Source organism: Chionomys nivalis, chromosome 4, assembly GCF_950005125.1.
Source record: "Chionomys nivalis chromosome 4, mChiNiv1.1, whole genome shotgun sequence".
In the NCBI taxonomy this organism is placed as follows: Eukaryota; Metazoa; Chordata; class Mammalia; order Rodentia; family Cricetidae; genus Chionomys; species Chionomys nivalis.
In genome coordinates, this window is record NC_080089.1 from 119,305,309 (window position 1) to 119,330,331 (window position 25,023).

The 25,023-nt window shown below is 45.6% G+C and overlaps 1 protein-coding gene across 2 annotated transcripts in view; it reads left to right on the forward strand.

Moving 5' to 3' along the window:
* Lars2 (leucyl-tRNA synthetase 2, mitochondrial) overlaps positions 1–25,023 on the forward strand; it is a 97,422-nt gene that overhangs the window by 58,864 nt on the left and 13,535 nt on the right. For both annotated transcript variants that reach the window (XM_057767147.1, XM_057767146.1), the window contains exons 10-16: positions 772–876; positions 3,917–4,032; positions 7,953–8,236; positions 9,720–9,818; positions 12,446–12,583; positions 23,828–23,928; positions 24,351–24,533. In XM_057767147.1, coding sequence (XP_057623130.1) covers positions 772–876; positions 3,917–4,032; positions 7,953–8,236; positions 9,720–9,818; positions 12,446–12,583; positions 23,828–23,928; positions 24,351–24,533 — 1,026 coding nt within the window. The remainder of the gene's footprint in view (positions 1–771; positions 877–3,916; positions 4,033–7,952; positions 8,237–9,719; positions 9,819–12,445; positions 12,584–23,827; positions 23,929–24,350; positions 24,534–25,023) is intronic.

The following is a 25,023-nucleotide window of genomic DNA, read 5'->3' on the forward strand; positions in this document are numbered from 1 at the left end:
TTGTTTGTTTTGTATTCTTTGAATTTCTGGCAGAATCTTTCCATACTCTATCAGCTCTTTAGAACTCTCAATAGAGTTTTCTCCAAACTCCAGCCTTCCAGACAATCTTATCAGTTTTTTCATTTTCCCGAAGATACTCTGGACACTGTTTGGTACAGGTCTGATTTGGTCACCCTCCAGGCCTTGGCTATATGTCTCTAAAGTTCCTTCTGACTTCCTTCTTGAGTGTTCTTGTGGCTTTTCTTTGCTGGGTCCTTGTTTCCTGGGTCCTACACCTGTTTCTTTCTCCATTTAGCCTTTCGTCTTGCAAGAACACAATATCCCAGCATCTCCTAAGAACAGGGTGCGTGGAGAGGAACTGTTCTGTCTTTGGGTGTCTGGAAATCTCTTTTCTCGCTTTCTGCTTGCTAACCCCATCATCATCCTTTGCTTTAGAAGTTCCTGTCTCCTCTTTCATTCCAGGAAGGTTTTGTGTGTTTTATTATTCTCACTGTTGGAGATAATTTTGAGAAGTAAAAGGTGGTAATGAGACGGCTTTTCCATCTGGAACTCTGAAACACCTTTCTTCTTCCCTTGTGCGTATGGGAGGACAAAACTTTTCTCTCATGCTTGCTTAATCTTCTGATGTCCTCTGGTGTAAATTATCTGCTAATACCCTTCAAAGGACTAGCTCTGTAGCAATTAGCACGCAGCGTGGACAATATTGTGCTGCTTTTTCTCACTTGTCTACTCTGGGGTGTGTCTGTCTGATAGATCTGCTCTTGTTTTCAGATTGCCTCACACCAGTGATGGCTGTGAACATGCTCACGCAGCAGGAGGTCCCCATCGTTATCATGGCCAACGCTGACTTAGAAGGTTCTCTAGATTCGAAAATAGGTATGTGAATGTTCACATGTCATCCGTGCTAATAGATTATACTGGTTTAAGGGCAAGGGTTCACTGTTCTTGCTGTCACTTCGAGTTTATCATTGATTCTGTGATGGTTTTTTTTGCCTCTCAGTGAAACTTTGTGTTCCTTTGTTTTCATTCTCTTTGGAGCTGAGGATCAAATCTAGGGCTTCACACATTGTTAGCAAAGCAGTCTACCATAAGCTGCAACCCCAGTCACTTACCTTCCATGTAATCATTATTTAGTTAAGAACTACATATTCAAGAGCATGGTGGTACACACCTGAATTCCTAGCATTCAGGAGCCTGAGGTGGGACAATCACAAGTTTAAAGTGTTTTTTTTTTTAATGTATTTTATGTGTATTAGTGTTCTGCCTGCATGTATGTATGTGTACCATGTATGTGCCTGTGGCCTTTGAGGTCAGAAAAAGGAATCAGATCTCATGGAACTGGAGTTACAAATGGTTGTGAGTGGGTGCTGGGAACTGAACCCGGGTCCTCCATATAAACAAATTATTTTAACTGCTGACTTGTCTCTCCAGTCTCGTATCACAAGTTTAAAGCCCATACGATATGGTAAAAACACATCCGTAAAAATCAAAAGCAAGCATACAAACAATGATAAAAAAAAAAAAAAAAAGACCTGTGTATTTGAAAGCATAGTGGAAGGAGGGTAAGACAGCTCAGTGTGCAAAAGTGCTTGTCACTCAAGCCGGTCAACCTGGGTAGTTACCGAAACCTGATTTGGAAAGTTGCCTTCCAGATCTCCACATGTGCCTGCACATGTACATATACACACACTAATAATAATGAGTAAATACATTCTTAATTTTTTAAATAAAGTGTATTAGGTATATCATGCCTTCCTGGTTGCTGTTGAGTATTTGAAAAGCCCAGGCTCATGGGCTGTGAGTTAACTTTGAACACTTGGACACCTGATATGGGAAATAATACAACACAGACTAAAAATCTAATTTCAAAATCCACAGCAGGTTTAGTGACTCAGTCTCAGCATTGGGGAGCCTGAGGCAGGAGGATCTTGAGTTTGAAGTTGGCCTAGGTTATATAGTAAGGTTCTGTCTCACAAAACCAAACCAAACAAAAATAAAATTCACAAAACTGCCAGCAAGTGCAGAGATGGGAGTTCCACAAGCATCGGATCCATGTGGGCCGGGTTTTGTCACTGTGGAGGAGGCTAATCTGAACTACTCAGGAAAGAACCATGAAGTCATCTGCAGAGTCACAGAGGCATCCTCATCCCTGGGTAATCCTCCAATGCAGCTCTTTCCTGTCACAGCCATGCCTTTATGGCGCTAGACTGCATTTCCCATGTGACTGCAAACGTGCAGAACAAATAACATTTCATATTACGATGACCTCAGGTCAGTCCTGATGAAGAGGTGTCAAAGTGGAAAAGCTGGCACCGAGCTCTCCGGTCACTTCTGACCATCACAACCATGCATTGTGTAATTAGTGAGATGTTTTAAACAGCCACCTAAAGTAAACAATGAGGAAAATCTTATGGCTGTTTGGGCAGACAAGGGGTGTTTAACATTTTGGGCTAAATCACTGATGCATTATTAAATTTCTTAGGATTTAGATGTTTTTAGGTGAGCATGGGGAATTGTTTTTTTCTGATGTTTTATTTCCCTCAGTTGTATAATTAGAAGTTTCTAAAGTATTGTTTCTTGTCTTCTAAGGACAAAACAGAAACAAGTAAGAAATAACGCAGAATTTTTACCATCCAACCTGCCCAGTTAGAATTTATCATATTTTAGAGTACTCGGTTTTGGTTTTTCAAGATAGAATTTCTCCGTGTAACAGCCTTGTCTGTCTAGACTAGAACTCACAGAGATCCACCTGCCTCTGCCTCTGCCTCCTAAGTGCTAGGATTAAAGGCGTGCGCCACCACCACTGCCCGGCCTAGAGAGTACTCTTTATGTGACTAGATAAATGTGGCCACAGTGTCTCCTTTGGGCTGTCACTGAGTCACCCTAAGCTGGACATTGAAGACCTGGTAAATGACCATCATCTTCCCCTGTGACTATAAGCACTTGTTGGTACTGTTTGCTGTTGCCTGGCATCCTCACCCCTCCCTCCACTAACACTCGTTCCCTTGGCATTGTGCTTGGTGTCACAACTCAGCTTTGCACCGCACTGTAGAGCTTCAGACGTGTCCTCTGGACCGTAAGCCATTCCTCTGGTGGGACCCTTCACTAGTGGGTCATGTCCGTGTGCATGTCAGCATTTTCCATGACCCTCAACACCGGGAGACGTTTGGCAAATTTGGGAGATATTATGTTTGTCCCTGCTGAGGAAGTGGTCCGGGAAGGAGCCAGGATGGTGTAGAAGGCTCATTGTGCTGTGCTCAGACCCCAACATATCAGCAGGACCACATCCAGAGCCTGTCCTATATAACCAGCCACCAAAACCTGTTTCTGTGCACAGCTGAAGTCAGAACAGCAGGTTTTCCCCTCTGGGTGAGTGGTTTTCTTGTGCCCCACCTCATTTCCTCAAGAATAAATGCCTGTTCAGGATGTTCTGCTGTTCTCGGGGGCACAGCACAGTCTCCAGTGCTGGCTTCCAGGGTCCAGTCTTGGCGGATCTTTTCAGGGTGTTAAAATGCTGGGGTAGTCAGTACTGTTTCCCACCAGGAAGCCACTGAGCAGTTTCCCCTCACACCTGTAATGAAACGTTTCATAGCATTTATGGTAGATTTTTAGGCTTGCAACTATGTTTTTTAAGAATAAAAGAAAAGAAAAGAAAAGAAAAGAAAAGAAAAGAAAAGAAAAGAAAAGAAAAGAAAAGAAAAGAAAAAAACAGAGACAAAGACCTACAGGAAATTATCCCAACATGGTGAACATCTGTGCTAGGGTGTCAAACTCCCTAAGGCTGTGTCCCAGTACCCTGTGTGGTGTGGCTTTCTGGCTTCCTTCCGGGACGCTAATACCATGCATCAGTCTTGCCTGATTCTTTGCTTTGAGCGCTTAAGAGGAGATGATGTTTTGTGTTTTCCCCTCTGAACAGGAATCCCCAGCACCAGCTTAGAGGACTCCAGGATAGCCCAAGCCCTGGGCCTGCCCTACTCTAAAGTCATTGAAACTTCTCCAGATGGCACAGAGAGACTGAGTGGATCTGCTGAGGTTGGTGCCCCCGGCCTATGCCTGATAACTCACTTGTGAATCAAGACCCTGAGATTGGTGTGAAGACATGCTCTTACCGTCACATTGAGGCTGCCCTTTCACTCTCTCTTACCCCAGCAGCCTTGCAGCCTTGCTTGGTTTCTCAGGAAAAAGACTCTTCAACACCTAGAAGTTTCTTAGCTTGATTAATCCAATCCAAGCCTAGAACAACTTCATTTGAGAATCTTGGTTGAGAATGACCTTTGCAGAGAATCTTTGGCTTCTTGAAGAGGTGATGGTGCTGACTCGTCTTCCTGGGGAAGATGCTGGCTCGCTCCAGATTGTCTGCTGTTTCCACAGAAAGTTATCTCACTCACAGAAAGGAACAGATGCTCAGATTTGTATTGGCATAGTCAGGGTTATCTCTTGTTTGGTTTGGTACACATGGCAGGATGTGAGCCCCACCTGTGCTGAACTGAACCGGAAGAGTGTGGTGAAAGCGGCAGTTTTTGAGGTGGGAGGTTAAAGTGAGAAGTGGCTCAGGTGAATCTCACACTTGAGCGTATATATCAGCATCATGCTGGCCCTGTTAAAACCCTGACTAGCAATACATATCTAGAGATCCTGTCTTCCCAAGAGTTTCTGTTTCCAGAGAGTTTGCATGGTGCTGGTATTGGTGCTGGTATTGGTGCTGCTGGTTGTGGTGCTGGTGCTGGTAGTGGTGCAGGTGGTACTGATAGTGGTGATGCTGGTGCTACTGGTGGTGGTGCTGGTCCAGGGACCATTGTTGAGAATCACAGGCTTAGAGCCTTGCTACTCAAAGTCTGGACTGTCAACCTTACCCTAGTCACACAAGATCCCTTGAGGGCACTGGCTTAGAGTGTTCATTTTAAAACTTGACTACACAGTGGAAACACCAGGAAAGTGTTTTCAAATATTGGTGCTTGGAAGAAGAGTGTGGTGGTGCACACCTATAATCCTAACATTTGGGAAGTGAGGCAGGAAGGTCAGGAGTTCAAGGCTATCCTGGCTACATAGAGTTTGAGACCAGCCTGAGCTATGTGAGACCCTGTCTCAAGAAACAAAACAAATAACAATCTGATGGTTGGGTCTCCACCCAGATATTTCAACCTAAAGATAAATGGTAGTGAGGACATAAGTAATAGACATAGTTCCCCAGGAGATTTAAACACGAGCCCTAATCTGGGAACTGGTGCCTCAGCACAGTTGAGTCACTGGAGAAGAATCATTGTCCCACACCGGGCCAATGATGAGTCACTGGAGAAGCAATTACTGGTTGTCCCCCTGGTTCTGTTTCTGGTCCTATTATATCAGAAGATCCAAGTGTTTTCAGGTTTGGGACTACTTAGCTATAAGGGTGTCCTGTCTTTCTGCCTTCCTTTCTGTTTCTATCTGCCTGTCTGTCTTAGGGTTTCTGTTGCAGTGAAGAAACACCTGACTAACTGGGCGATGGTGGCGCACGCCTTTAATCCCAGCACTCGGGAGGCAGAGGCAGGCGGATCTCTGTGAGTTCGAGACCAGCCTGGTCTACAAGAGCTAGTTCCAGGACAGGCTCCAAAGCTACAGAGAAACCCTGTCTCGAAAAACCAAAAAAAAAAAAAAAAAAAAAAAAAGAAAAAAAGAAAAGAAATACCATGACCATCACAACTCTCATAAAGGAAAACATTTAATTGAGGTGGTGACTTACAGTTTCAGAAGTTCAGTCCATTATCATCATGGCAGGGACCGTGGCAGCCTGCAGGCAGCCATGGTGTTGGCTACATCTTGATCAGAAGGCAACAGGAAGTAGACTGTGACACTGAGCAAAACTTAAGCAAAAGAGACCTCAAAGCCCCAATGACACACTTCCTCCAACAAGACCACACCTACTCCAACAAGGCCACACCTACTCCAACAAGGCCACACCTACTCCAACAAGGCCACACCTACTCCAACAAGGCCATACCTCCCAATAGTGCCACTTCCTATGAGCTTATGGGGGCCAATTACATTCCAACTACTACACTGTCTATCATTTTGTCTGCTTCTCTCGATAGATAGATAGATAGATAGATAGATAGATAGATAGATAGATATAGATATAGATATAGATATATACATCCATGTATAAGAGAATAATGACCAGCCTCCCCCTTTAAAAAGAGAGATATTGCCTGACTTCATGTTTGTATCTCCAAACATAAATCATGTTATATTAATGCCTTTTTTTCTTGGCCCTCATTTGTGTAGCCTGTTGGAGGTATGGCAGAGCCAAGCCTGGGTGTCTACAAGGGAGCTCTAGCTCTGGGAAGTGAAGAAGGGGATATCCATGGCTAAAATGAGGCTGTCTCTCTGGGCCCAGAGAACCCCCCATGTCTCTGGATGGGACTCGGAGCTTTAGTTAGCCTCTTTGTCTGCTTTCAGATAGCTGTGGGTAGTCTTTGAGTCGTCTCCTCCTGACTCTTTGCTGAATACTCAGCCAAATTCTGTCAGTGAAGGGTGGAGGAAAAGCTGTTTTCTTCATGAGCTTCTGGAGCAGAGGACAGTGGCACACGAGAAGACAAACTTTGAGGAGAGCTTTGTACCACAGCTACATGATGTCAGTAGCACAGACTAGGGAATCTCTCCCCCACAGCATAGCCACCACTTTACAGTAAACTCTTGGGGAAAACTCTTCACCTCAGTGGTAAGACGGGTTACTTTGGTAAGCATGGCTGAGCGCTCTTATTATGACATGTCTGTGATTATGACCTCCTTGAGATCATGAGCAGATTACATTGATCTTTGTGCCTCTGAGGCCTGGCATACAACAGGACTGATCCCAGGTGCCCACATTCTGAATGTCAGCCAGTCTTATGGCTCACTTCATCCAATTAGTTCGGCCTCTGGAGAGCATCAGTGAAGAGAGACCTCTGCCTTTGAACTAGTAATGTTCAGCCCTGTTGTCTGTGAAATCGGAGTATTAAATACAGAGGATGGTTTGTCTCTTCAGGCTGAGGCAGATGTGGCCTCCTGCTTGCCTTAAGATGTGACACTGAATTTTTCTTCTCTGAATATTTTCCTCTTAGAAAAGAGTCGTTAAAAATACATATTGTGTAGCGGCGTAAATGAAGGCAGACAGAAATTATAAGAATATATTTAGCTTTAATTAGGAAAAGACTCACAGAACCCGTGGTTCCAGTAGAAAGCAGGAAAGCAAAAGGAGTGGGGGAGAGCACACCAACAATATTTATTAGTAAAAAATATCCTCAGGCGACCCCGCCCTACAAACAAGGTGATTGGCTGGGGCTACCCCTACAATATTGTACAGCTCCTCACTGGTAGTTAGACACTGGTAGTAATTCTCTCTTCAGGTATTACAGGGCATGGCAGAAAGGGAGGGCCACAGACCCAGGGCCAGCTGCCCACCACACGCAGTGGGCACAGTGCCCATGTTCAACGTTGCTTCTCAAGGCTACTGGAAAATCTTCAGAATTTTGAAAGTAGAGCTGGAGAAATGGCTCAACAGTTGAGATTTCTGTTCTTCCAGAGGACCGGTTCTTGTGTCCACTCAGCACCCAAATGGCAGCTCACAACCGTCTGCAACTCTAGTTCTAGGAGATCTATACCCCTCTTCTGACCTCCATGGGCACCAGGCACAAATGTGATACACAGGTATACATGAAGATAAAACACTCATACACATAAAATAAATACATTTTTAATTGGAAACAAAAAAACCTTGAACTTTCAGGATCAAAAATCTTGTTTTCCTAGCAGTGCAATTGCAAAATGTGATTTTTAATGTTAGCTTAAGGAGGAAAGGACCTATAGAATGATAAATGTATACAGGGTTCAGTGGAGTGCCTATGTGGCCCTGCACAGAACCAGACCCTTGTGGTAGTCACATATTGATGCAGTGTTTCAGAGATTTTCTGACAGCTGACTCTCTTCTCTTCCAGTTCACAGGTATGACCCGGCAGGACGCCTTCCTAGCCCTGACTCAGAAGGCCCGGGGGATGAGAGTGGGCGGAGACATCACGAGTGATAAACTGAAAGACTGGCTGATCTCAAGACAGCGCTACTGGGGCACGCCGATCCCCATTGTCCACTGCCCCACCTGTGGCCCTGTGCCTGTACCATTGCAAGACTTGCCTGTGACTTTGCCCAGCATCACATCTTTCTCTGGCAAAGGAGGCTCCCCACTGGCCTCAGCTTTGGAGTGGGTGAACTGCCCCTGCCCAAGGTGAGGAGCCACAGCCAGCACCCTGAGGGCACCTCTTCTCACTGGGTGCTAAATGCTGCCTTCTTTCTCGCCTAAAAGGAATATCAAAGGAGTTTTGGAACCTTTGAGACAACAGTCTAGAACCTGAGCTACCTTCTGCAGAGGGCCCTGGAACACGGCTCCAGTGGAGGGAAAGATTGCAGGTTCTCGTGATGTTGCACTGTCTGCCATTTCTATTCCACAGAACTTCCCTGAAGCGAGAAAGGCTAATTCTCTCCTGTTATGGTTTCCCAGTACAGAGCCTGTGATAGCCATGGAAGTCTGAGCACCAGTCGTGGAGTACAGGAAAGACAGCCTGTGCGTTCATTCTTTAGACCACTGAAACACACCAGCTTTCTTTCCTTTCTCATTTTGAAGCGGGACTGGATTTTCCCAAGACCAGTAGGATGACTTCTAGTATGATTTTCATGATGCTGTTGTCAGCTGACCAAACAGAACATCAAACCATTTCTTTTTTGTCTTTCCCTTTGTGAAGGAGTGTTCACATTCAGTACCACACTGCAGCCTTGTGTGGTAATATGGCTTCTTGACAGGACCACAGAATTTCTGGAGGGCAGAGCCCAGGCCTCAGAATTGACCTTACTCTCTGAGTGAATTGGGTGAGCGTCCAGAAGTATGAGCAACCAGGCCAGTGCAATCGAGCGGACAGCACAGAGATATACAGACAGTAGCCTTGGGGCCAGCAGCTGAGGATTCTTTATATATTTCCTGTTGGGTTCTAAGACCTTGGGCCTGTTTCTTTGGAACCTCATTCCTCTCCTGCACAGTTGGGGTTGGGGTATTCTGTCTCATGAGTCCCTGGTATTCTGGCAGCCTGATGAGCTAGTATCTGTGTGACACCTTTGGCCTAGTTCTGCTGCACCCAGACCAACCTGGTGACATTGTGCCCATTGAGGGCTTGGTATTGGTGGTAACACCCAGTTGTCTTCAAGCCCAAGGAGACATTAATGGAAGTGAGCATGGTGAGTGCTAGCCAGATGTGATTGTTTCTGGGTAGTGGGCCTCTGTTTTCCTTAGCATTTCTGCAGGTTGGGCAAAGAGGAGACGGTGCCTCTATCTTCCAGTTACTTTCCAAACTAGTGTCTGTGGTCGAATACAAGATGTAATCCAAATAAATTCCTGACTTGACTTTAGAGAATCACTGTGGAGATGGGCACCCCTCCCTGTAGGCACACAGGACTTGTCTGACAACTCCTGCCAGAGGGACCCTTTCTTTTCATTTTCAAATTGAAAATAGACTCAAGCTCTTGTGTATTTAGTGAATGGAAGGTTTCTCTGTTCCTCTTGGGGTCTCCATCTCCTTTTCCCAGTTCTCCAAGCGCACCTCACTCAACCTTATGCTGCTCGAAGTGAAATATTCGGAGGCCCAACACCTCAGAAGTACAGCTGGTGGGAAACGGCACTGAATTCTAGAAAAAAACATTTGATAAATTTCCTTTCTCAGGTGTAAAGGATCAGCCAGGAGAGAGACGGACACCATGGACACCTTTGTGGACTCTGCGTGGTACTACTTCAGATACACTGACCCCCACAACACTCACAGGTAATGTCCCTGCTGTGTGACAGGTAACACTGCATCCTCCATGAAGCAAAACCATGATGGAATTAGATATGCAAGCGAGGTGCTAGGGACATGCCTGGGAGGATAGAGAGAGAGGAGCTGAGCTGGCAGAGGAAACACCCATCGTGTGTATGTGTATCTGGTACCCAGACACAGTAGAAGGAGGAGAATTCAGAGGAGCCCTGAACCACAGCAAAGCTCCAGAGGCCTCAGGAAGACTGTGGAAAGAATGCCAAGTGCACATATCCATTCAGAACACAAGGTGGGCAGATGTACCTTTGTACTGATGCTGGATATCGGGCTGGACCAGAGTAGTTCCACAGACACAGTGGTAGGTATTATCGGTCAGCCGCGTACCTCATGCCAGACTCTTAGCTTGTGGAAGCTCAGGAACAGAACCTTTGTCTAGCTTGGAAAAGCCTGGGATTCCATCCCTAATACCAGAGGAGAAGGCTTTTTTCAAGTGAGTATGTTAAATTATTATTATTATTTTTTTAAAAACAATTCTTTTTAAAAAAAATATTTATTTATTTAGTATACAATATTCTGTCTGCTTGTGTGCCTGCAGGCCAGAAGAGGGCGCCAGACCCCATTACAGATGGTTGTGAGCCACCATGTGGTTGCTGGGAATTGAACTCAGGACCTTTGGAAGAGCAGGCAATGCTCTTAACCACAGAGCCATCTCTCCAGCCCCTGTTAAATTATTATTATTTTGGATTGCTCAACCTAGTAAATCCCAACTATAATACAAATTGAAAGATAGCTAGAGGAAGATGTGAAATCACCGCACTTAGGGACTGTAGGGATGCCTGGTTTTGGACTCAGGGAGACACTAGAAATCATTAACAGATATAAACTTTTTTTTTTTTTTGGATTTTTCGAGACAGGGTTTCTCCGTAGCTTTTGGTTCCTGTCCTGGAACTACCTCTTGTAGACCAGGCTGGCCTCGAACTCACAGAGATCCACCTGCCTCTGCCTCCCGAGTGCTGGGAAATATAAACATTTTTAAATAAAGTAAAAGTGGAAACCAAAGTGTTGGCACATGTGTATAATCCCAGAATTCAGGAGGCAGAAACAAGAAAATCAAGAGTTCAGGGGCCAGCCTGGGCTGCCCAAGACCCTATGTCAAAAAAAAAAAAGTAGAATGTAGAATTAATGTGACTAGGTTGGCCAGATGTGGTGATGTCTGTAGGCCCAAGTTTCTGTCCTGCCAGCAGCTCCCAAATAACCACACTGAGGCTTACCTTAATTACAAATGCTCAGCCAAAGGTCAGGCTTGCTACCAGCTCACTCTTAACATTTATGGTAACCCATGTTTCTTATCTGTGCTTTACCATGTGTCTTGGTACCTTTTCTCAGTATGGCTTGCCCATCTTGCTTCTCTTTGCATCTGCTGACTATTCCCCTCGTCCCTCCCTTCTTCCTCCCAGCATTTTCAATCTGACTTTCCCACCTAACCTTAGCCTGTTCAGCTATTGACCAGTCAGCTTCTTTCTTATTTTTGATTTTGTGAATGCTGTCACAGTAGTGACTGCAAAAGAGACCTATACTAACTGCCACTAGAAGTTAACGTTTCCCGCTCAGAGCTAGCCAGCCAAGGAGACGCTAGGGGGAAAGTTCTTCGCAGCACTGGGGAGAAAACTGAGATTTTGAAACCAGCGAGCACAGATCCTCTGAAGCAGAAGTTCCCTCAGTTGACTTCAAACAACAGAGAGGTCTTTTCCCAGCCACAATGACTCTTTCCCGAGGCAGCAGCCAGCAAATAGAGAACCTGGAGACTCCTTTCCTCTGTGTACATTAGGAGCAGGAGGAAGTTTGACCTTTGGTAAAACCATGTTGGTCAAGACGTAGATGAGGGTGTTACTGGATATTTTATGATGGGACCTTTATAAATTTCATTCCTTCAGTAAGCCGTTTTTAAACTCTTGCTGGCTACTTCAAAGCACTTTTAAAAACCAGACTGGATTTCTGTTTTAAAATGAACATTTACTACCATGCTAGTTTCTGTTGTAAGTGCTGCTATTGCCCTCTATTGGTGAGAACTAAACATTTCTATTGTCTAATCATAATAAAAATTAAAGATCACCATTCAGATAAACATCCTGTGGAGATGCCTTGTTGCTGGTATTGTTTTCTTTTGTTCTTGTTCTATACAAAAATTACTGGTTTGTTTTGTTTGTTTGTTTGGTTGGTTGGTTTTGGTTTTTGGTTGTTTGAGACAGGGTTTCTCTGGGTAGCCCTGGTTGTCCAGAAACTCACACTCTGTAGGCCAGACTGGCCTTGAATTGAGAGATCCACCTGCCTCTGCCTCTGAGTACTGGGATTAAAAGCATGCACCACCACCAGCAGCTCAAAATTACATTTGTATTACATTTATTTATTGTGTTGTGAGTGTGCGTGTGCCACAAACCATGTGCAGAGGTCAGCGAACGCCTCATGGATCCAGTCAACAATGGTTCTTTTCTCACTTTTGTATGTGTTTTTCTCTTGTTAGAAGAGTCTCTTTTTTCTGACAGTAATTCTTTTCAAGGCATATGCATATTACAATAGGTCTAATTTATGCGGCTGTGGCACAGAAGGTTGTAAAACGCCCGTTTATCTTCTCCTAGTCCTTTTAGCTCAGCCCTGGCAGACTTCTGGATGCCTGTGGATTTGTACATCGGGGGAAAAGAGCACGCTGTCATGCATTTGTTCTATGCAAGATTCTTCAGTCATTTTTGCCATGACCAACAGATGGTAAAGCACAGGTGAGAATTTGTTTTGTTTTGTTTTTAACTTTCTTTTTACTTATTCTTTGTGTCTTTCACATAATGCATCTCAATCCCATTCATTTCCTATCCCTGCGTATCCACCCTCTGCCCTTGCAACGCCCCACCCCCAAATAAAATTTAAGGGAAAAAAGAAAAGGGTGGAAAAACCTCATCACGGAAGCTGTAGTGTGACATAGTAGGTCACACAGTAAACCCTTTTGTCCATATAATATATCTTTACTTGTAGTGTTCTTTTCAAAGAGTCATGGGTCAGGTTAAGGCCTCTGGTTTCTGCTACTGTATAAATGCTGAACCCTCACTGAAGCTTCTCTTGATTATCCTGCTTGTTGCCCTGTGTTGGGGAGATCCAGCATCTTTGGGTCTGCAGGATCACAAATGAGGTGGAAATTGGGGTGGGCCAACCCATAACTCTGGATCTGGACCTGGGTACCTGCAGGGTTGGTCAGCCTGCCAGCTCTCCATTGTCCTTACCACCAGGGTGAGCTCTCCTGCATTGCCCTGGCAAGTTCACCCCTTGCAACAGTGAGCAAGGAGTGGGACCAGTTCTCCTGCTTTCATGCCCTTAGGGTCAGCTCTCCCATACCTACACCAGCAGGATTAGCTCCCAGGCATGGCGTAGGGGCCACTCTCCCTAGTGCTGCAGTAGATGAGGGTCAGGGCCAGCTCTCCCGCTCTTATGACCTCAGAGCCAGCTTTCCCATCTACCTGGGATGATGGGGGGATGTGGGACATGGGACACAGGGCATTTCCCTCCCACCCATGCTGCCACATAACAGCTCTTCCATGCTCACACATCAGGGCTGGCTCACCCGTGCCTTTGCCAGTGAGACTGACTCTATTGCACTGCCCATGTAAGGTGCAAGGCCTGCGCAAGTGAATATTTGTAGTACTTTGATAAAGAATTCTGTTCACAAGCAGCAACTAGAAGCAAGTAACTGTTCTGAATCAAAGTAAATTTGTGAATAAAAAAATTCTGCTTCTCAGATATACTTTAGAAGCCATCGTAGGCCTTTACAATGCAAGGTCCATTTACACAAAACTCTTATTAATCATTTGTGTTAGGTTTCAGACCTGGGACAAATGGCTGAGGAACATATCAAAGCAGACCTTGCTGCCCGGTTCTTCCTGCAGTCCATCAGCCCCTACCTGCTACAGAGCCCTCTTAGCAGGCATTGCCCCCACACAACTCTCCAGCCTGGGGACTGGGTTGCTTTTCCCTGTACAATCTGACCATTTTGGTTACCCACTCTCTTTTTGTATCTTTGGGCCTCTTGGCTCCTGCACCTGGTTCCCTTTCTCCCTTCCACACGGCACAGCTCAGTCTGGTCATGTCTACTCCCATGTATCTGTAATAAACTTTCTCCTCCACTTTCCCGGGAGCAGTCATGTCCCTTTCCTTTCTTATTTCCTTTTCTCATTCAGTTTGGTGTGGAATGGTTTGGGCTTGCATGAAATCCAGATTTCAGAGCATCTGACGTTTACTTGTGAAGTGAAGAGGACTCTTGTGCTGCTCTATGGGTTGTAGTATCTCACACATTTGTCACTGTGCAAATTGTGCTTCTAAGCTCAGCTGAATCCTTCCCTGATGTGTATCAGAGCAGAAGGTAGCATTCTAAATCCACTGATTTTTTTTCCCGTTGACCTATCATGCATTCCTCATAACATTCAAAAGATATATGAAAGGGTGGCATACTTTGTGGTCCTAGAACTCAAGAGGCAAAGGCAGGAGGATGGCTGCAAGCTTGAGGGCAGCTGTGACTGCATGTAAGTTTTAGGTCACACAGAGAGACTATCTCAGGTATATGTGCATGCTTTTCCTCCATAAAATACGTTTAATATATTATATGATACATTTGAGAATCTGAGGCAAGAAGATCATGATCTGAGGCCAGCCTGGGCTACAGAGAAAGACCCTTTCTCTAAAAAACAAAGAATAAAATGTAAAATGAACATGCATGCTTCCAAGGTCACTGTGGGAAGTAGAATGTTACATTACTGACACCTTGGTACACACAAGAAGCCCCTTTCCACCATTCCTTCCCCAGATAACTCCGTAGAATATTTTTTATTACTTGCTTTATGAATGTATCACTTCTGACTTCACTATATTTATTATTATTGTCTGTGTATGATGTGGGGAGGGCGCCTGCGTCACAGCATGCAGAGGTCAGATGACAACTCCGTGGAACCAGTTCTCTCCTCCCACCTTCAAGTCATGATCTTGTCTTATGTCTGTAGAGTCTCAGGAAAGTTTTTTCCTTATATCACCATGGTCAAAGAGGAGAAATCTAATGACTTTCCTATGCTAGCCAACCAGGAACTGCTCCCTAATACTCGTGTGGCTCCTTCTGTACCAGAGGGTTTTGGTCTCCAGATCTCCTGTCTTTGTGCCCCTGCCCTGCTTAGAAGTCATGATTACTCGGGTCCCATAGATGCCTCAGAGTAGAACCAGCTGAATTAAATGTACTTTCTGAGTGTTCGGGGCTTGAGAGGTTTGAGTTTTTTGTTGTTTCTTTATTCGTTTTGGTTTTGCCAGCTCAACGGCACATTTTAAGCAGTGCATTTTATGCCCAGTCTGACCTTTGCGCTTGCTTTTCTGTTAGGACAATAGTTTAGACTCTCTGTGTGTGTGCACTGCTGACAGGATGATCCCAGGCTATCCTGTTGAACTAGCAGTACAGGAAATGTACCTCTCCCTCCCATCCCCCATCTTCCATCCGTTTCCTGGGCTTTAGTTTCTTTTCATATTCCAGAACAAAAATATTCTGTTTGTCTTCCCCTTTTATGTGTCTTAATGGTCCGCTTTTTAGGGAGAGGGAAAGATTGTCTGTGTTTAAACTTACTTTGTAATAGAAGATGACCTTAAACTGGTCCTTTTGCCTCCATCTTCCAAGTGCTGGGATTACAGGCATGTACCACAGTGCCCAGCCTGACCCTCATTTGTAAATATTACATATATTACATGTGTCTTTTGATTTAATGGAATATTTTGATGTTTTTCTCCTCTTCGGAGCATACATATTTCTCATTATTTTTTATTTCTGCATAGATTATCATAATTATTAAAGCATTCATTCATTTTTCTAATTTATTATTATTAACAGGATAGGGGAGTGCATCTTTGTTATTTGGTTTGTTTGAGACAGGGTTTCTCTGTGCAGCTCTGGCTGTCCTAGAACTCGCTCTGTAGCCCAGGATAGCCTTAAACTCAGAGATCCATCTGCCTGTGCCTCCCGAGTGCTGGGAGTAAAGGTGTGACCACCACAGCTGGCAGAGGAAAGTGTTTTGTAAGCATTGGTTCTAACACTGAAATCTTGGGTCAACAGCTATATATGTATTTTCTCTTTTCTAACTTTTTACCTGGGAGTGCTGGCACTGGCAGCACTTGGAGCAGAGGCAGGTGAATCATGGAGCTCTAGGCTAACCAGGACTGCGTAATGAGAACCTATTTAAAATTCCTTTGTTGCATTTATTAATTTAGTTTGTGTGTGTGTGTGTGTGTGTGTGTGTGTGTGTGTGTGCCACAGTGTTTGTATGGGGTTCAGAGGACAGTTTGCAGGGATTGGTTCTCTTCTTTCACCATTTATGTTCCAGGGCTGCCCTTGCTACCTCAGGCTCAGTGACAAGTATCTTCTCCCACTGAGCCACCTTCGCTGTCCCTATTTTAAAATCTTTTAGGGATAAAACTATGACTTATGCACATGCCTGGAATACTACTACTGGGAAGGTAAAAGCAGGAGGATTAGCCCTACTCAAACAAAAGACTATTTATCTATGACTTTCAGCTTATCTGTAAAGCAGACAGAAATTCAGCTTCATCAGCATGAGGGTGCTGGAAGCTCTGCCAGCTCTGGGGTGTGAACTCTACCATGTGCTGGGTATAACTGCGTTCTGAAATTGGCTTTCTACTTCTTACTCCAGAGACCTTGATGTCTCTGGGTGAAAAACACCTGATCTGCATCAGAAGGACACTAAACATATCGATGTCACTGGGCCCCGTTAAATAATTAGTTAAAATGCTTGTGGTTCCGGTTATGCAACTTGGTCTACTTTGCATTTTGTTTCTGTGAAAACAGATTTGCCAGCTGTGACTTGTGTCCTGTTACTGTCACAGTCTCATGGAAATTTTGTGTGTGTGTTTTTGTTTTTGTTTTAAACTCACCACCTGGCCCAGGCCAGAGGAACTCTTGTTCTTCCTCTCTCAATGCTGGAATTATTTATAGGTGTATACCAGCCCAGGTTTTCGCAGTGATTACAGTATTGTTGTTGTTGTTGTTGTTGGAGGCAGGGCTTCTCTGGGTAAAGAGCCCTGACTGTCCTGAACTCGCTTTGCAGACCAGGCTGGCCTCGAACTTACAGATTTCCACCTATCTCTTCCTTCTGAGTGCTAGGATTAAAGGCATGCATTAGCACTGCCTAGCCATAATAAAAGCTGTCATTCACAGTATGTAGCCTGCAAAAGGGAGACCCAGGAAAGTTTCTGGCAATTCTGGGTGAGGCCGGTCTCAGCTTTGTTCTGCATAAACAGCCACCTGGCCCAGTCAGGGTAGCAGGCAGCTGCTGTCTAGATCTTCAGTTTTCATAGAAATGACACCTATTGTAGCCTGTCAATCTATGCTTGGAATTTCCTGAGCTTACTTCCTCTCTTCCTTCTTTCGTTAGAGGTAGAGCAGAGGTGGCCTCAATGCCCAGCAGGTGTCAGTAGTTCTAATTTCTGATTAGTGGAGGAGCCTGAACTAACCTGGAAATGGTGAGGATTCCAGCATTGTGTTCCTGACTATGTTACACAGATTAAGCGTCCCTGTTGATGAAAACAGTCTACCCCCAGGGGTGCAGCTGAATGGGTCAGGAGACAGAAGAATCAGGGGAGTGGGAGTCGCACTCTCCTGGCCAAAGCAGGCCGTCTCTGTCTCTGCCGGAGAGGCACTTTCATTCAGCCCGTGTTTGCACGTGTGGTTGGTGTAGAGAAATCTGCAGTACTGATGAGACTCGGGGCCCTGGGGGACCATAGCCAGGCCACTGGCACTCGTGCCGTATTTTAGAAATTTTATGTATGTCAGTGTTTTGCTTGCATGTATGTCTGTTTCCCACACATGTACATGCCCTGGAGACCAGTAAAGGGCATTTGGATTGTCTGGAACTGGAGTTAAAGACAGTGCGCTGCCATATGGGAGCCAGGAATCGAACCTGGGTCCTCTGGAAGGGCAAACAGAGCTCTTAATTGCTGAGCCTTCTCTCCAGCTCCCACCCCTCTCCCCATGCCAAGTTTGATCATCCCTATGCTAAATACTTGTCTGAGACGGTGCCTGCTGCAGTACAGCTGCGAGAAGCTGGAGTCCAGATGGACTTCAGAGATCTCGTAACGTAGCTTTCAGAAATTGAGGCACATTCGTTATCAGAGCCTTGCTCCTGGAACACTCCTGTTCCACAGGACACCTGCCAATTATGAGGAAAAGGGCCAGGGTGGGCGCCCTGAAGCCTTCATTCATAAACTCTTTGAAGTAGTTTTGAAACAAAAGTAAATGGTTCTGCTAGTAGTCAGCCTAGTTGGGCAGCAGTGGAGGCCACACTAGATACTGTTTGCATGGCTGTGTTTGCACACATGGCTGGGTCATGAAGACCTGTCGTGGCTATGCCATCAACTTGTACCCACCCCAGGACTGGTGTGCTTTTAATTGTGAGTGCTAATTGTCATTGGACAATTTGATTTAAACACAGAGAGGAGAGGGGAAGAGAGAGGGGGAAGGGGAGGGGGAAGGGAGGGAGAGAGAGGAGTTTTAAAAGATGAGGCAGAGGAGTACTTAGCCAGGGTTAGGGGGCTCACTGGTGAGTTGCAATTCTACATATTCCCGGGAGGTGGCAGTGGTGTGTCACTTGATTATATGAAACAACAAAATACCAATAAGAATAATAAATAAAAAGATCCCAACTCCCTACCTTTGAGTCTTTTTCATTTTCCTTTCAGAAAACGCCATGCTGTATAGCCTAGACTGGCCTCAGTCTCAGGCCTGTCTCAACCTTCTGAGTAGCTGGGATTGCAGGCATGCTGCCATATGCTCAGTCCCCTGAGTCTGTTTTATTTTTCTCCTTCAAGACAGGGTTTCTATGTGTAGCCCTGGCTGTCCTGGAACTTGCTCTGTAGACCAGGCTGGCCTTGAACTCAGAGAGATACACCTGCCTCTGCTTCTCGAGTGTTGGGATTAAAGCTGTGTGCGGCCACTGCCCAGGCTGTTCCCCTGGTTCTTGATGCTGCTGATTTTAATCACCATAGACATGTTTTGGGGGTGCTGGGTGTAAATCCATGGCTTTGTGTGTGGTAAGCATATTTTGTGCGGCTGAGCCACACTTCCACACCCCTGAGTTTCTTTTTTTTCTGTTTGTTTGTTTGTTGGAGACAAAGTTTCTTTGTGTAGCTCTGGCTATTTTGTAACTCACTCTGTAGACCAAGCTGGCCTCAAACTCACAGATACCTGCCTACCTCTGCCTGCCTAGTGCTGGAATTAAAGGTTTGCGACACCATGCCCGGCTCCTGAGTTTCTCCTAAGTGTGACAAAAATCAGTGCCCAGTGTGAGAGAAGTGTGAAAACCTCACACCCTGTTGAAGGGATGCTGGCACCTGAGACAGTAACAGCAACGCTGAATAAGTATGAGACAGGCTTGTGCTAAAAACACAGATCATCCTTGTGGAGCTCACTGAGGCACCTCTTGGTGCTGCGGGCAGCATCCCTACTCTGTAGAGCGCTACTTAGTCTGCTGTTGGTCTCCCTGCTCAGCAAAGACTGTGCTGGTTGGTTCTTGTCAACTTGACGCAAACCTTGGCGTATCTGGGAAGCAGAAATCTCTCTCTCTCTCTCTCTCTAAGATTTGTTTAATGTGTTTCTGTGTTTTGCCTGTCTGTGTGATGGTATAGGATCCCCTGGAACAGTTGTGAACTGGCATGTGTGTGCTGGTAGTTGAATCAGGATCCTTTGGACCATTGAACCATCTCTCCAGCCCGGAAGAGGAAATCCTAATTGAGAAATTGGTTCATAGACAAGGATATAGGGCTTTTTTTTTTTTTTTTTTTTATATTGCTGTGGAAGGGTCCCACCCCTGTGCTTAGTGCCATCCCTAGGCAGGGGCATCCTAGATGGTGTGAGAAAGCAGGCCGATCAAGTCAATTATCAGCCTTCCTACACAGTGTCTGCTTCAGTTTCTGCCTCCAGGCTATTTCCTTGACTTCCATCAATGATGGTCTGCAATGTGGATGTGAAAGTGAAATAAACTCTTTCCTTCCCTTGTAAGTTGCTTTCGACCATGGTGTTTTATCACAGCAATAAGAAGCTAATTAAGATAATACCTGTTTACCTCTGTGAGACAGTATGAACTTGGGAGAGTGGGGGGGGGCTAAAAATGAGGCAAACTAAAGTCCCATGCAATAGTCAACTTTATTCAGGGCATCAGACAATTTATACTCAGAGAGTTAAGAAGAGTCACCTGAATAAAGTGTGCCATCACAAGGACAAGCCACGCGTGGCAAATATATGTTTTTCCTTAGAGGTTGTGGTAGTTTGAATGTAATTGGCTCCATAGTCTCATAGGGGGAGGCCCCATTGGGAGATGTGGCTTTGATGGAGCGGGTATGACCTTGTTGGAGGAAGGGTGTCACTGTGAAGGCGGGCTTTGAGGTGTCCTATGCTCATGATACCTCCCAGTGTCTCAGTTGACTTCCTGTTGCCTGCAAGATGTAGGACCCTCAGCTTCTCCTCCAGCTCCACATGGTGCCTGAATGCCGCCTTGCTCCCTGCCGTGATGATAATGGACTGAACCTCTGAACTGCAAACGTTTTCCTTTATAAGAGCTGCCATGGGCCTGGTGGCTCTTCACAACAATAGAAACCCCGCCTAAGGCAGAAGCATATGTTAATAACAGCTGAAGTAAACTCACTCCTATCCACTACACATGGGAGAAGCACGAAAGCACATTCCAAGAATAATTCTGTGTTTTTGAAGAGTTTCCTCCAAGCATTCAGAATTCTCACACAGTTCCATTCCTGAACTGCGTTCCTACAAGTCGTACATTTTTTCTGTTTTAAATCCTCCCAGTGTTGCTTCGTAATTAGCTTGAAGTCCAGATGCACCATCCTGGAAGGCGAGGACGGCTCAGGGCTGGGCAGCAGTGCTTACCCAGTCCCTCTGTCTTCCATCCCACCGTCCCTCTGGGTCTCACCTCTGTGGCCATAAGATTTATGTTTTAAAGCAGGGTACCATCACCTGGGCTCGGTGCCCTGGAAGCAGAGAGGAGAGTGAGAGAACAGTCCTTATTAGAAGGGGCTAAAGGTTGTGGTAGTTTGAATGAATTGACTGGATGGGTGACCTGTGTAAACTCACACAAGGGTTGCTTTCAGTGTGGTTTTACTAGTTGCTGTGGATGCAAAGGAATTTAAAGCCAACTGGGCTTCTTGAGTTTGAGGCTAGTCTGGGATGCAGAATGAGACCCTTTCTCAAAAAGCAAACAGATAGGTTGAAGAGATGGTTTAGTGGTTAAAAGCACTGGTTGCAATTGCAGAGAACTTGGATTTGATTCACATCACGGCTGACAACCATCTGTGACTCAGTTCCAGGGAATCCATTGCCCTCTTCTAACCTCCCTGGGCACTAGGCATGCACATGGTGCATATACATACATGTAATCAAAACCTTCACACACAAAAATAAAATAAATCTTCAAAAAATTTAAGCAAAATCTGTTTTTGAGCTTGATGACTTTTGTGCACACATAGAGGAATCTCTTCTATCTTGACACAGTAGCTTGCTCATTTGGTCCTGTGACATCAACTAATACAGTCATTTGAATGGGGCCTCACAAACATGATACTCAGCATTTATATTTTAGTATTGATTGTACTGGATTTTTTTCACTTTTGTAAATGGACCCCATTTCCCACTATTGCTTCTGTATACCCCTGTGCATTCTCTCTCTCTCTCTCTCTCTCTCTCTCTCTCTCTCTCTCTCTCTCTGATGCTCATTTAAAAGAGTTTAGAGAGGAAGGTGTATTTAGCATTTGGACCTTGAGATTGTGGTGCAGTACAGGACTGACATACAAAGGTCAGGAATCTTTTGTTTCTGGTCCTCATCCCTCTCAGTCTCTTGGCTGCCCTATCTGCCCTCCTGAATCTACTAGAAAACATTTTCCTCTTTGTAACTGCCCGCCCACAGCTGGTAGACAGGACCTTTGTGGGACTCACTTGGATCACTACCCACCTAAATCAGATGAGCTTGAACATAAAGTAAAAGATCCTGTGGGATTAACCTACAAGGCTAACAGGGCTGTAGCTTGTTGGGTCCATTTACATTGTTGAATTTCAGATTCCCTGAGTAGAAGTTCCCCCACCTGCCCTGCCCCCCATGTTAGTGAACTTGCACCCCAGAACTAGGATGTTGGAAGGCTTGTGTGCATGAGTATCATCTTGCAGTCCAGAGCAGCACTAGATACTCCACATAGGATGGTGTCTGGAATTACTTGCTGAAATGCATCAAAATAGAATTGGGCAGATTCTTACAAAACAAAATGAAATGGGGAGGAAAAAAAAAGAATTCAGTGGTTCTTAAGAATAAAACCATTGTGGTAAGGGTGGTGGTGCATGTCTTTAATCTCAGCATCAAGGAGGAAGAGGCAGGCAGATCTCTGTGAGTTCAACACCCGCTAATATACGTAGAGAGTTCAAGCCCAGCCAGGGCTACAGAGTGAGACCTTGCCAGGAAAGGCATGTGTGAGGACAGAACTGGACAATGGATCCAGCAGTTATGAGTGTTGGCTGCTCTTCTGCAGGACCCACTATGCCTGCCTGTCTGCTACTGCTTCCCACTATGATGTCATGGACTCTAACCCTCTAGAATCATGAGCCCCAAATTAAATGCTTTCTTTTATAAATTGCTTGGTCATGCTGTTTTGTCATGGTAATACAAAAAAGTAACTACGACACACCCAACCGTTGATAGCTGCCGCTGCAGACTGAAGTGGACCAGGGAGAACAGTGTCTTAGGGATTCTGTCACTGTGAAAAGACACCTTGACCATAAAGGAAGACACTGATTGGGGCTGGCTTACAGATCCAGAGGTTCAGTCCCTTACCATCATGGTGTGAAGCATGGTGGCGTGCAGGCAGACATGGTGCTGGAGAAGGAGCTGCCATGGTCTACTGTGGTTGGACGTTCTTTTGAGCCACCAGCTCACAAACAATGACCTGGAGACTTATAATTGTTTATGAAAGCCCAGCTTTAGCTTGGGCTTATTTCTAACTAGTTCTTATAACTTAAATTACCCATATCTGTTCATCTACGTGTTGCCACATGACTTGTGACTTTTACCTCTCTGTCCTGCATGTCTTACTCTCTCTCCACCTGGCTGGCAACCTCTCATTTTTTCCCCAGAGCTCTCTGTCCCCAGAAGTCCCTCCTAACCTCTTCCTGCCTAGCTAATGACCTTTCAGCTCTCTGTTAAGCCAGCCATAGTGACACATCTTCATTCAGTATAAAGGAATATTCCACAACATCCTACATCTGGATTGTCAGACAGCAGGAAGTGAAAATGAACTACAGGCCTGGCTTGAGCTTCTAAAACCTCAAAGCCTGATCCCAGTGACACACCTCCTCCAAAAAGGCCATGCCCACTCAAGCATGGCCACACCTCCAATTGTATTGCTCCCTATTGGCCTGTGGGGCCATTTTTACCTAAACTACCACAAAAAAGTAAATCATATTTAGATTTTAACAGAAATTATCTATTCCTGCCCAACTTGTCAGATTTAAACTTTAAAAGAATCTAAGCATGTGCTAGGCTGAGGGGAATAGTAAGCATCCTTCACAAAGACAGCCTTCAGTGCTCCTGGCCTGATAGGCAGCCGGCACCCAGTGATGCATATTCTCATGCGGTCATTTGGTTCCATCTTCCCGTTGACACCTTGAGACAAGTTTCTCTTGCTCCCATGTCATACTGGACACCCAGAGCAAGTAGGTGGCCTTTGTGGCTCATAGGCTTTCCAGAGCTGAGGCCAGTGTTCTTTCTTCTTCACCTCTGGGAAGTGGATCTGAGCTTAACCTTGGCTGCTGCTTTGACTTGGTGTTACCACTGCATCCAAGGAGCCTAACATTCAGGTGTGGTCTGTAGAGATGACTTCTAGATACCTTATGTCCTTGCAGCCCCACATACACCCCCTTTTCCCCTGTGATCCTTCCTCAGGGAGCCTTTCCATAAACTGCTAGCCCAAGGCCTTATCAAGGGACAGACTTTCCGCCTTCCATCTGGACTGTGTTTGAAGAAGGAGGATATCGACTTCACAGGTAAGGTGGGCCCAGTCTGGCTGGAACAGGTAAGAACCAAGTTCAGGTTCGGGAGCTCTTAGGAAACCAGCATCTGTTAGGTCCTGGCTGGGTGCAGAGGCTAAGACAGATCCTGGTCAGGCCTCTGCAGGCTGCTCCCGGGACTGGTTATCCCCTCCTAGCAAGCCCCATCCTGTGTAACATAGTGTTTGCTTGGGCATCCCTCCTTGTCCAGCCTCATTTGATGGTCCATTGCTGAACAGAGCCTTGAACTCAGAACATGGAGTCTTCCAGGACCTTTGGCCTTGAAGCACAGCTCAGAATATAGGACCTCCACGCTGCCCACTTCCTTGACACGCTAAGTGCAGCTCTGCTTTCCTGAGCTCCCTGTACAGGACCCATTCGGAATCGGGCATTGTTCTAAGTATTCTTTTGGCTTCTAGGTCCTGCTCCTGTTTGTGCAAAAACAAAAGAGAAGTTAGAGGTGACATGGGAGAAGATGAGCAAGTCCAAACACAATGGGGTGGACCCCGAAGAGATTGTGGCTCAGTATGGAATTGACACAATCCGGCTCTACATCCTCTTCGCAGCCCCTCCTGAGAAGGACATCTTGTGGGATGTAAAGAGTGAGTCTCCTTCCTTCGGCTGCTGCTTCCTCTGTGGTCTGCCCTGAACTCTAAAAGAACTGAGAAAGAAAATGTCTTACTGGAAACAAATTCTAGATGTCATCTTGTCCAGCCTTCTGTCCCACCCTAGCTCTCCATTGTTCAGGGCCCTCAGGTCCTTAGGTGGGGGAGAGGAGAGGGGGTTCCCACTGCATATGCACAATCCCACTCCTCCCCCTACACTTGCTGGCAGTGGGGCCCAGTGCAGGCTCTGTGCTGATTACAACGTGGTCTCTGGACAACTGTTTCCTTGAAGACTGACCCCCCTGCTCTTACCTAGGCCTGCTGAGCTGCAGAAGCAACTCTTCTTTCCACACTTCCTGAAAGTTTTTTCTAGAACAGAGTCCTCCTCCCTCACCAACATGAAGCCTGGATCCTGGGATCACGTGTAACATCAGCCACTCCCTGCTAGCTTCACTTCCCCTGGGAGATTTGTCTTTCCAAAGCTTTC